This window comes from Amblyomma maculatum, chromosome 5 (assembly GCF_055883805.1).
Source record: "Amblyomma maculatum isolate TAMU_Amacu chromosome 5, ASM5588380v1, whole genome shotgun sequence".
Lineage (NCBI taxonomy): Eukaryota > Metazoa > Arthropoda > Arachnida > Ixodida > Ixodidae > Amblyomma > Amblyomma maculatum.
In genome coordinates this window covers 138,317,058-138,330,308 of record NC_139348.1, presented here as the reverse complement: position 1 = coordinate 138,330,308, position 13,251 = coordinate 138,317,058, and the positions used below count along the sequence as shown (strand labels likewise).

Below are 13,251 nucleotides of genomic sequence, written 5' to 3'. Positions count from 1 at the left end.
GCGACCTAAATAAATTCCAGGGATTGAATATAACATACATGATGTTTTCAGGCAACTATTCGTCTTAAACACGGCCCTCTGAGCCACGAACCACTGCTCCGCTGCTCGTTTCACATGTGAGGTGTTTAAATAAGTAACAGTTCTTGCCAATGTTCACTCACCATCATTTGAGTTATCTGCTATTGGCCTGCGCAGTGCGGGGTCGGTGGCTGAAATAAAGAAACTTTAGTGGCTGGTTCGGCGCGCTGCATAGGTTCGTGGGAACTGCATCAAAAAAGGAAGAAAATCGTGTTTCGTAATTTCCACCATTCCTTTAGAAGACATCTAAAGTATGTTTCGTAGTTTTCTAATGCAGTTACCACGAGCGGCCGCTAGGTCTTGTGTCACCTCTGGATATGGTGGTGTGTGTCACGAAAAAATAATAACACAAAAACAATAACGCATGGTAGGGGATTACGCCTTCATCCTGTCTTCAAAATGATCGCTGTTTTTGTGACTGGCAAGTAACGCCGACGCGACCACGAAATTATGCCGATATTACCCACAGCGCACCGCGGAGCTCCAAAAATCATCACCGAACATCTTTTTGCAGTGAGAGACTCGTAATGGTACTTAAGCATGAATTTCACTGTCCTCCTGAAAGCAAGTCGTTTGGATTTTCATGTATTCATTCGTCGTTTACCTTGGATCCGGAAAGGCTACTCGTGTTCATGCCGATTACAAAAGCGCACGTACATTACCAATAACCAATAAATAAAAAGCTTCCGCTGATACCCGCTGTACTAAAAGATAGTGACCTGTCGTATACTTATGTTCCTAAATCAATTCACATTGAGGTTGAGGACAGTGTCCCTCCGACGGATGGGCGGAAAAATTGACGAGGTTGCACACTTGACGTATACAAATCCTCGAGGCTTACATCTGGTTTTCAGAAGTGGTTTATATGTCTTGGTAAACTCTCTTTAGCCTCTTTTTTGGCTCTGCAAGGACAGCAGGAAAGAAGGTCCATGAATTCTACTAGTATCTATAGGGTTGAGAGCAGGCAAAACCGAGTCGATAATCAAACAACTAGCTATGATATTGTTACGTGGCGACAAGCGAGAAGACGACGCAGCATGGCTACGGGGTGAAAGATTATTTTTAATGTCTAATCTAGCGCGAGGGCTCCTCTCACGCCACTACCGTTATTCTTCTTCTCAATAATTCCCCGGGACACCTAGCGATCGCCCCGATCGGTTCGGTGAAGCCGATTATGACGTAGCGGTGAGAATGTTGAAAAAAAGATAAAAGGTAATGATTTGCTTGCCACCACGAAGACGATGACCGTGATGATATGCTTGGGTGATCCGCATCCCCTGGAGCTTTACATCTATCCGCCGCCGAAGTCTCCATGGGGCAGATGGCTCGAGGTCGCGTCGAGGGACTTGGGCGCAGGTTGCGTGTTCGTGTCCTTTGGGTCATTCCAGTCTTTGGTCTGGTCTCGGCGCTGGTCGGTTGGTCTGTGCGACTAGTCTTCAGATCCTGGTTGGGGACGGGGTGGCGGTTGTTGCGGCTGGTCGGCTCTGGAAAGGAAGGGCTGGAGTGGAGGGGCGCGGTGATATCCACGGGCACTCGACCGATAAGCCCGGCGTACGGATTGCGTTGACCCTCCACGGTGAGAATGGGGATGGCGTACACCGCGCCTCCAAAGAAAATGTTATGTGGCAACAAGCGAGAAGACGGTGCAACATGAAAACAGAATGAAAAATGATTTTTATTGCCTGATCTAGTCACTACCGTTCTTCTTGTTCGCAATGTTATAATGCATCTTTAGAGACACCATTTCAGAACTGTTCTATGAAATATCTGTTCGCAATAGTCCGAAAGCTTATATATAGTGAAGTTTTGCGGTGCATGTGCGTAATTCCTTGTATTTGTATTTCTTAAAGTGAGTTATGTATTCACTTGCCGCGCTTGAAAGGAAGTTTGGTGGAGGTGAGAGTTAGTAAATAATGCAGATTGCAGATATTACCGGTACTCGCCTATACGCTGAAACGTGGAGGCAATCAAAAAGGGTTATACTTAATTTGAGGGCAACGCAGAGAGCTATGGAACGAAAAATAATAGGTGTAACCTTAAAAAATAGGATGTGTGCTGAGCGGGTCCGAAAAATAGCTAGTTATTCATATGCTAGTCAAAATTAAGGTGAAAAATGAGCATAGGTGGGACATGAAGGACGAAGAGAGGATAACCGATGGTCACCAAGAGCAACTAATTATTTTCCAAGGGAAGGAAAAGGTAGCAGGGAGGCTACAAAAATTTAGATAGGTGGATGAGCTTAAGAATTTTGCAGGGGTAAAGTAGAGGTGGTGGTGGTAAGAACATTTATTTACACAAGGGCCAGGAGGTATGTTTGGATCGGCCCATAAGGGACCGATCCTTACAAGCGCTAGGTGGAGGTCCCTAGTTGGGGGCCCCAGTGGCGGTTGCCGCCGCTCGGGCGCGTCCGACTAAGGCTTGTTGGGCCTGTAAGTCGTGGCAGCCGAGCAGGACCGCCTCCCAGTTCTCCCGGGTTGGGTTGGGGATGGGGGGAATAGCCGGGCTGGAGGGGCAGGCCCACACCATGTGATAGATGTCAGAAGACACCGCTCCACAGTGTGTGCAGCTGCCACTAAAGGAGGGGTCAAAATGTTTTAGGGCTGCCGGGCACAGCAATGTATTGGTGAAAAGGCGGAGAAGAAGCCGCTCATCCGCCTTTTTGAGGCCTTTACATGGGCTGGAATAAAGGCGATGACAATTTTGATTGTACGTCGTGATATCTTTGAAGGTGTAGGCCGGATTAAAATCGGGTTCCTGATCGGGTAGGGAGGAGGAAACAGCCCGGTGAGAGAGCGCGCGGGCGGCTGCGTCTGCTGCCTCGTTTCCTGCCAAACCCTGATGAGCAGGGGCCCATATAAGGTAGCGGTGTGCGGGGTCCGTATCCCGTATGCAGCTTAAGTAAATTTTATAGGCTAGTAAGGGAGTCCAGCCTTGTCTGACGTTCCGACAGGCTCCTCGCGAGTCGGTAATTATGTATTTTGAGTCGGAATGAGACGCCGCGAGAGCAATCGCCACCTCTTCTGCGTGTGTTGTACTTTGGGCTCTGAAGGTGAGACCGTTAACCGTTTTGCTGTTGTGAACTACAGCGGCCGTGTACCATCCCCCGTGGAGAGGGCCGGAGGTGTCCACGTAGTATACACCTGTTTTGTTGCCATAATGTCGGGCTAGGGCTTCCGCTCGTGCCAAGCGCCGACCATTATGATCTTCATGTGACATATTCGCTGGCAGAGGTCGCACGAGGGGGCGCGTCTCCACAATTCTGGGATGCGAAACCTGTCTTCCATGAGTGTGGTGTGTTGGATATGGAGTCGAGCAAGAAGGCGGCGACCCGACTCCGTTTGCGACAAACGCGTGTACTGATTTGTAAGATGCGCCTCCCGGAGCTCCCGAAAAGTATTCACCACCCCAAGGGCCATAAGACGGCTGTTTGAAGTAGTGATGGGGAGGTCCAGGGCACGCTTGACAATTTTGCGAAGGATAACCTCAAAGGCATCCTCCTCTTGTTTCCGTAGGTGGAGATAAGGTGTCGAATATAGAATCCGACTGGTCACGAAGGCGTTTGCCAGCCGCAAGGCATCCTTAGATCGCAACCCCCCTCGTTTGTTTTAAACCCGGCGGACCATGCGGCCCACCTGGTCCCCCACCTTACGGAGTTTGGCCAATGTAGTGTCTGACCGTCTGTGTTTGTGTATGTAGAGTCCGAGTACCCGTATCTCGTCAGCTTCGTGTATGGGACCACTGTCTAAAGAAAGAGTAGAGGCAGCCAGCGCAACACCGGCTTGATCGGTAGAAAATGGGAGAGACGTTCGCCTTGAAGTGGGCATAGTCCGAATGATGCTGCTGCTGATGATGATGATTGAAACAGGCTATGCGCGAGACTTCTGTCTTCGAGTGGGTTTAAATGGGGAAGGTTTAAGCCCTGCAGTGGGCATAGTCCAAATGATGAACATGCTGATTGCAACTGGCTATGCAAGAGGCACCTGTGCACGATTGCGGATTGGTCTCAGTTGTTAGTCTATCTGAAATTCTGAGGTCTTAGCGGAGCGTTAGAGGCGCTTACATTTTTTTTTTTAATCCTTCCAGCGTTTAACGAGAGATCAATACACGCAGCAGGTAGGCTATCACATGCGCGTGCATTCTTGGTTGTAAACTTTATACAGTGTTAGTTCGCTGGAAAACTCTTTCCGCTTGCCTGTCACCTTGAAGCCGAAATACACAATGAAGCCCTCACACTACGCTGTGTGGTTGCTTGGGAGTGAATACTTGCTACGCCACGACCGTTACATGATGAAAAAGAAAAATAGATTCTAAGGATGATTGCGATAGTCCCTAATGCTAAATTTGAGCCCTGCTATTCAGGCTTTTTTTGCGATATACTGAGGCAAAGAATTTCAGATATGCTTGAATGTATGCATGCGCAGTAACAAAGCCCGTTTAATTTTCCGCAGCAGTATTTCTCAGAAGAAAAAGAAGAGCCACAAGCAAGCGGCGCGCCGAGCTAGTGGCTCTTCTTTCTGTCTTTCTGATAAATTTTCTTTGGCTGCTGGCTTGTGAATATAACACAAGCATTCACTGGCACAATCTCAGATATATGGGCCTCTACAAAATAATTTTGCACCACCCACCAGTTTCCTATACACAGAGAAAAGTAGGAAATTACATTGTAGGATGGCGAGTGCACACTAGAAGTTCTGAAACAGAACAGGACACACGCTTTGATGGCAGGATAGGGTGACCAAATACGCCAGGGCCTATGTTCGCGTGGTATAGAGCGTCTAAGGAAAAAAAATGTAAGTGCATCCAGAACTGTAATTTCTTTCAAAAATTGATGAGGCTAGCAAGGATCCTTAGGCGTGCCTGAATGAGTTGAGGGGCATTCATAGTCGTTAATAGCGACTTAGGAGTGGCTAGCAAGAAAACAATCAACCAGGGTAAACTTCTAGGATCCTAGTTTTGTGCTGGAAGTTTTTGTAATATAATGAAGGGTTTCGTACAAATGAATAACATTTTAATTGATCATTGAGCTTTTATTGTGTACAGAAAGCTAACAATGTGTAGAATGCAGCAGCTGAGTTTAGCGTGAAAGTTAACATTGAAAGCCATTTTGAGAAGATGAAGAAATAAAGGTGAAGATGAAGAAATATTAAAGGCGTTGGTCAGCTTTATAATGCCAGAAATACAATTGGAGACTGGACCAATGGGAAGAACAATAACAGGCGCAGGCTGCAAGAGGCATTTGTGTTTTCTGAAACAAAAAGATGTGCGAAAGAAATTGAATGGACACTGGAAATAAATATGCCATGCTGTTCATTTAATATCATTATTAGAAATCACTTAGTGTTCATTATGATTAACTTTAGGTTTGCTTTTGTGAGGGCTTCGCTTTAATGGAAAACATATTTGGTCGTGCTCTGTTAAAGGGCGTCTGAAATGTATACTTGTGCTAATATTATATTGCAAGAAGTACAACACACGGCGTTTGTGAGATTTCGAGTCAATGTTCAAGGTATGTGCCTCGAGCCTATAATTTACTGTCCTGGCGACCGCTCGCAACTTATTAGGGCGACAAGTTCCCACAGACTTCCTCTTCATCAGGTCTCGCTCAGTGCGCCCCGACATTGAACGCTTCCAAATGATACGAGGGGTAAAGGAATGGAGAGTTGTGGGTCACCGTTGGGATTTCTCCTGATTTATTTCTTGCGCGCAAGCGTGCGCAGATTAAGGTGGAAAGGGGGGGAGGGGGAATGAGCAGCATCATTTGTTATCGCTGATTTGTTGGGTGCTTTTTAAGTCAGCATAAAAATGTTTGTATTGCGAAGAGATTGATGTGACACCTATTCCTAATGCACGTTTTCTAGGTTTTCTTCACAGCTTTTCATGGGCTATTTAATTAAGTGCTGTGTTAGCATTAAAAGCTTTTTGCAAATTTTCAGCTTCAATATTGAAACACGCTTGACAGCGTTCCAGATGAGCTTAGAAAATTTGTTGAAAGCGGCAGATGTTTGACTTTGTATGACACACGCAAAGTGTACAGTTGTGCGAGGGGCATTGCTAATCAAATAAATACTCCACACAGTCACGTGCGGAAGCTAACAAATATAAGCGTTGTACTTTACGTGTATTGAAGCCTGCAGAGTGTCTGGAACACTGGCCACGTTCTCGTTTGAAGAAATATCTAATAATGTATGTGCGTGAAATGCAGCGTTGTTGGGCACCGTTCCCCACGTAATTAATGATGGAGGCTATGATATCCTCCACCGCGGCCTTTATTCATTGTAGCTTAAGTTTTGCGGACTTAGTTCATCCGCTGTTTGCTCTATTCTCTTCGTCTGGAGAATACCTGCTATGGTGGTGGCGCACAGCAAGCCGTGCTTCGAAATAAAGCAGGAGACGTGGTATATATCTCTCTACTCTGGCAACAGGTGGCGCTCGTAGACACGCTTCGCATTGTGGGTATTCAACCGGATGGCGTGTTGGGCCACTCGGTGGGGGAGCTTGGCTGCGGCTACGCCGACGGCTGTCTGACATGCGAAGAGACTGTGCTCTGCGCATACTGGCGAGGGCGATGCATCGACATGGGAAACTTGCCGAAGGGAGCTATGGCTGCAGTCGGTAAGTGCCCCTTGGGGGGATGTTATTTTGAGCTTGTAATGAGTAAAGGTGTTGTTCGTTCCGGAACATGAAAACGCAGCCGAACTAAGCCCAGCGATTCTTTCAAGAAAAATCTGTTATGTATTTCCTGTAGGATCCAGTACCGGTTTTTTGTGCACGATTGACCTACGTGAAACCTGGCGGCGACGTCATAAATGATCGCTCTATATGAGTTGGGGATTCTGGATTCTCCTGAAAATGCGGACACGGGCTGGCAAACCGGAGCAGTAAATTTTACAGCTGTAAAATAAGAAGGCTACCTTCACGATAAGGAAAAATGTCAAGAAAGAAAAACATATTTGAGCCATGATTGGAGCCGTTATTCCATTGGAACCATTATTCCATATTTGGGACCATTTTGCGCTTTCAGTTCCGTTCAGTTCAGTCGTTCAGTCGTGTCCGACTCTTCGTGACCCTATGGACCATATCACGCCACGCTTTCCGGTCTCTCACTATCTTCCTAACATTACATAACTTCATCTGCAGTGCCTCGAGGATGCCATCTAACCATCGCGTTCGCTGCCTACCCCTTCTGCGGTGACCCTCAACCTTTCCCAACATCAAATATTTCTCCAGCGACTCCTCTCTTCTCATCAGATGACCAAAGTAGCTGAGCTTTAACTTTAGAATTTGACCCTCCAATGAGCAGTCAGGGTTTATGGTCAACCATATCGACTGATTTGATCTTCTGGCCGTCCAAGGAACTCTCAAGAGTCTCCGCCAGCACCACGATTCAAACCCGTCAATTCTTCGGCGGTCAGCCTTCTTCACAGTCCAACTCTCGCATCCATACATTTGCGCTTTAGATAGCGCAAAATGCCTGTTATAACCGCTATAAAAGCATACAAAAACGAACATGCCGGAACATAATCGTCAGCAGCAAAACAGATGTGGTCGCAGTACTGCACTAGCGGAGTCTAAGTGCACCCCTCGAATTGCTTTCTGCAGGACTGACATGGGAAGAAGCTGAGCAGCGCTGCCGCAATGGTGTGGTCCCGGCGTGCCACAACTCCCTAGACTCGGTGACCGTGTCCGGGCCCGCTGACGCAGTGGAAGAGTTGATTGGAAAGCTCAAGGACGAGGATGTATTTTCTCGGGAGGTTGATAGCATGAACGTAGCCTTCCACAGCCGGGACATGCTGGCCATCGCACCAGATTTCATGAAAGCCTTGCAAGAGGTGAGAAAATATGTTCCGAAGGAACTGTCTACTAATTAACTTCGATGGTTGGTTGGTTCATGGGAAGGGAAAGGCGCAGTATCTGTCACACTTGCTCTGTGGACACCTGAACCGCGCCATAAGGGAAGGGAAGAAGGTGGGAGTGAAAGTGGATAGAGAGAAAGGGGGGCCGTAGTGGAGGGCTACGGAGTAATTTCGACCACCTGGGGATCTTTAACGTGCGCTGACATCGCACAGCACACGGACGCCACTTCGTTTCGCCTCCATCGAGACGCAGCCGCCGAGGCCAGGATTCGATCCCGGGAACTCCGGCACAGTAGTCGGGCGTCTTACCACTGCACCACCCCGGCGGGGCAAAAGTTAATTAACTTCGAAGGTGAGAATTTATGTTCAGAACGAACAGTCTAATACTTCGCTTTGTTTCTATCCTTTGTTGGGGTGAGAGAACAGTTAGTGTAGATTAAGTGCACATATCAAGTAACGGCTAGATTTGATAATGTATGTTTGGATGAAGGTTCATGAGATCAGCTGTTCGCATGTATATCGTCGCTGTAATGAATTCCACGTAAATCGAGCGGTTTGGATTCGTACTGCAGCATATGCTTTTCACAAATATATTAGCAGGTGGGGCTCAGTGTGAAGCAAGAACCACTACATTCATCGATAGGGTAGTCGGTTTCATCAGGAAAGAACCTTCCATAGATGACCAAAATAATTGTGGTGATGAGATAGTTATCCAGAAGAAACGTGCTTTTTGCCGAGAGGCTTGCAGTCGGTAGCCTGTTGCTTGTGCTCACAGAGTTGAGGAACACGTGAGAGGTGCTGCAGTTACGATGTATCGCAGATACAGCGCCAGCAGCGGCAAAGCCTTGGTTTCGTGTGGTCATGACCTAACTAAGCCCTGCTAAATAAGAAGGTTGGCCGTGCGCTAACCATTCCACAGCGTGATACCTCCTCGAACATCCGAGTAATCACTAGATTGATGGAGGGCGGAAAAGGAACTGCCCGCCAGGGAACGAAGTCCCTCTTCTTTCATGATGTCTGTTCCTGCATAAAGGGAAGTTTTAGAGGTAGAGCATGGAATGTGGATAGAAAGGAGTGTCACTGTTTCCTGCGGTGCGACGGGAAAAGTGAATCCTCACAAAACACAATTGCTGTCTGTAGTGTCAATTGCATGAGCTGGGGGTACGATACAGTAATCACGTTTCCTCGTTTTAAGGCCACTAGCTTTGTGGATTTGCTTTGAACATGGGCAGAACATTTGGTTGACGCTCTTTCTTTTCATTTTTTCTCTTTGCTTCCTACTCACGTGTAAAGTAGTCTACTGGGCATCGCTTACTTAACCTTTCTGCGCTTCTGTTCTCTTTCTCTCTCTATGTTCCTTCTGACAATCAAGAAACTGATTTGTTTCCGGGGTAGGAATGAGCTTTCAAAGCACTGCGTTCGCTTATTTAGATTACTGTAAAAGTAGCTGTCCGGAGATAATTTGGTGTTTTGTCATTGCTGTAATGAGCAAAGAGTTTTCTTAAGTACTGCACTCATTTATGCGTGAAGTGGCGCAGGTCGTATTCTGAAATGCTACCACAGTATATAAATGAAGCTAGTCATAATATGTACATTTAGCTCAAAGGTAACACGTCATGCGTGTTTTCACCGACACGGAATATTGTATGTCATTTTTTAATGCAACAGAATTCCTTCGCTCATAAGTGGCGCTAAAAGGAATTGACAGAGCGTGTCAGCACGAAAGGTTAATAGGTTAAAGGTTAATAAAGTGGGATATGAAACTTAACGTCAATAAAACCGTGTTCATGCGCATCACGAACAAAAATCGTACCATTCTTACCGATACACTCTAAAGGACACCCTTATAACTGAAACCGACAGCTTCAAATATTTAAAAGTTACAATTAACAATCACTTGAACTGGTCCCCCCATATTCAGAACATCTGCTCATCTGCCCGTCGCAAACTAGGCCAACTGAGACATAGGCTCAAGCACTGCACCTCCGATGTAAAGCGTCTAGCATACAATTGTTTAGTCCGTTCCAAGCTAGAATATGCCTGCGAAGTCTGGGATCCTGATACAAAGCAGGATATTGATAAGTTAGAGCAAGTACAAAGATCAGCAGTACGCTTCATATATAACCGCTTCCGCAGACATGATTCCCCATCACAGTTGATAAGAATAAATGAAATAGAATCATTAGCATCTCGGCGAAGGCTAGCAAGAATAAAATTCCTCTTCAAAATCTATTATCGCACGCTCCGTATGAATCCTTCGTTGTATTTTCAACCCTCATCGTCCAGAGTTACGAGGCGTCATCATCCTCATAAACTAACTCCTGTATTTGCCCGCACAAACCAATTCAAACATTCATTTTTCCCAAGGACTTTAACCGATTGGAATGGTTTGCCTTCGCATGTGTTTGAAGATCCAATTGTCCTCACCGCAATTCAACAATTTTTGAAGCAATAACGTCTATATTTTGTAATATATATCGAAATGTGTTCTTGTTCTTTCCTTCTGCTCTCTTCTTTCCACGGAAAAATGTACTGTACAAAGGTGTGTATAACGATGCTCGATTGTGCCCCATTCCTGCCAGGGCCTTTTTATGGCCGGCAGTATTGTATAAATAAATAAATAAATAAATAAATAAATAAATAAATAAATAAATAAATAAATAAATAAATAAATAAATAAATAAATAAATAAATAAATAAATAAATAAATAAATAAATAAATAAATAAATAAATAAATAAATAGAGAAAATAACCCTCGCGACTGTGTCACGAACCCTCGCTACAACGAACAGATGAGCTTCCGTTGCCTAAGCACGAGATCACTATCCTATCGCCGCAGCCAATTATGCCTCGTGTAAAACTGCAACACACTATCGCGCTCAGCAGTGAACATCGTCTTTATCAAGTTCCAACTTCAGAACGCTCTCGCGGTGTGCATTCAACATCGTCGTCTGCATGAAGTTCCATCTGCGCAGCTGCTTCATTTAACCCTTTCGCCATTAGCGTACGCCTTCTGGCCTAGTGCGGCTGAGGTCCGCTAGGGAGCGTGAGAGCACTCGCAATGCTTTCGCATTACTGCACAATATAGCACACTTCAATGGCATTTTTTTTTTCATTCTCCCAGAACACAACAGAAGCTATAGCTATCCGCCAGATAGGATATCGTTAGTCAGTTATTTCACTAGCCCATTCTCCCGTTCCACAGATAATCCCCACTCCGAAACCACGCAGCCAACGCTGGATCAGCTCCTCGCTACCGAAGAGTCGTTGGCAGGAACCCAAAGCGCAAGAATGCTCTGCAGACTATCTGGTCAACAACCTCGTTGCTCCCGTGCTTTTCTATGAAGCCATTTTACATGTACCCAAAGACGCTATCATCGTAGAGGTCGGGCCTCATTGCCTCTTACAGGTGAGTCAACATCGTCCCTGAATGTGCGTTAGGTTCTGTATAGCGGATGTTTGAAGGACGCTAATTGCTATAGTAAGGCAGGGGTTCCTGGACAGAATCTTTCATTGTACGAGAAAGAAAGCAGTGGAAACATGACCACCTAATTCTTTGTATTTTCATCAAGGCCATGATCGACTCCTCACAGGGCTTGTACTTCGCATTCTTTCAAGACGGGTTTAGAAAAATTCTGCTTCTTTCAGGGCCGAATCTCATTTGTAACGAGGAGGTGCAACGATGCTTGGGGTTCGACTAGGTTTAGGAGAAACAAGGTATATGCATCTGCCGCATAAAGAGGTCGTCATTGACGGGCAGGAGGCATCGGAGAAAAGTAGGCGTCTAATATATTTGCGCATTTTATATTCCTCCAACCTCTGCCACTTGTCTCTGAAGCAACCCTTCGATCTAGAGCTTAACCACTGGTCACTGATGTACGCCAAACCGAAACTACAGCCCGATGTATCGATATCATGAGCAATAACTGGATTATGATGTTTATATGGAAACATTATTCATATTTTCGTTTGGTCGTCTAAGTATGCTTCCCTTGTAGGTCGCATGCGAGATGCAACTTAGCATAGTCACCTGAGCAGTTTTGCCACAAATTAAGGTGCAGACTTGCTTCAAAAATCCGCACATCATTCTTGCTATTCCAGAAGATTCCTTTCAGCGACCGAAAACACTTATTTTGCTGCAGACCACACCACTCCAGAGATCAAGAAGTTCGTTGCCACTAATATTTATGGAGCTTAGTCTTCTGTTTTAACGGCTGCCGGCCGCCTTGGTTACGTCAGATTTAAGTACATAATGTTGACCTACACGCGCTCCATGTCCTTATAGCTGGGGCTGCTACGTAAGAACAGGCCCATCACTTTGTAAATATTTTAAAAATATTTTGTCAGAGTGCACGTTTGCAACATGATTTTCTGCGGTACTCCTACATGCGGTGCAGGAGAATCCACCAGGAAGGCTCTGCCTGCTTCGCTGTACGGTGGTTCAAAAAGTCGTTCCACGAACGTACCTTGTATACACGTGATAATGCCACCACCATATGTCGTTTTCGACTGCTTGCCAAATGTGGTCATACAGGGGCAACGGTATTTCTCCAATCACTTCCAGCCGATACTGCGACGTGCCCTAGGCTCAGGTGCATACTGTCTTGGTCTGATGAAGCGTGACGAGGACAATCTCTCCTTCTTCCTGAACTCACTGGGCAAGCTGCACACGCTGGGAGTACAGCTGGATCTTACTCCGCTCTACCCTGCGGTGTCATTCCCAGTGCCGCGGGGAACGCCCAGCATTGGCCACCTCGTGAGCTGGGACCACTCGCAGCGATGGACCGTTGCCAAATGGAGCGACTTCGATGGTTCCGGAAATGTGAGACATTAGATGATGACCGTTTTCCTCGTTGAAATAAAGCGGACCACGCTCTCGGCGATAACTGTCAGAGCAGAGCGCTATGTGGATATTGATAGACACTGAATGCGAAAGGAAGATTACCTGCGCTATGAGTTGGTGATGAAAACTTGCAATAACGACCTTCTATTCTGTGGAAGTAGGCAATCCATTTTATTCTGCTGAGTTTATGATGATGCGGGTGGTTGCTCTCGGCTCTTTGCATGCTAAGAGAGCAGAATATGGATCAGAACTTTAGTGGGGTTTGCACTCCTGAAAGTGTGGCAGAAGTATCTGAAGTCTGTAAGCTGTGTTGCGGACATAATAATCTGGCCACCGCTTCAGAGCTGGAGTTTTCTGCCGCATTATCTAGCCAAAAATAACCGATGCTTCTTCCGTATTCAAGCAATATCAAGTAATGTGTATTTAAATAATAATACGTAAAAGAAGCAAACATTCTTGTTTTTTGAAAACACGCG

The 13,251-nt window shown here is 46.0% G+C and overlaps 1 protein-coding gene across 1 annotated transcript in view; it reads left to right on the top strand.

Moving 5' to 3' along the window:
* The window catches only part of LOC146189715 (fatty acid synthase-like), an 86,000-nt gene that overhangs the window by 36,255 nt on the left and 36,494 nt on the right, over positions 1-13,251 (top strand). Inside the window, exons 10-13 of the mRNA XM_084605329.1 lie at positions 6,501-6,690; positions 7,678-7,907; positions 11,138-11,341; positions 12,497-12,754. Of these exons, the coding sequence (XP_084461455.1) occupies positions 6,501-6,690; positions 7,678-7,907; positions 11,138-11,341; positions 12,497-12,754 (882 nt within the window). The remainder of the gene's footprint in view (positions 1-6,500; positions 6,691-7,677; positions 7,908-11,137; positions 11,342-12,496; positions 12,755-13,251) is intronic.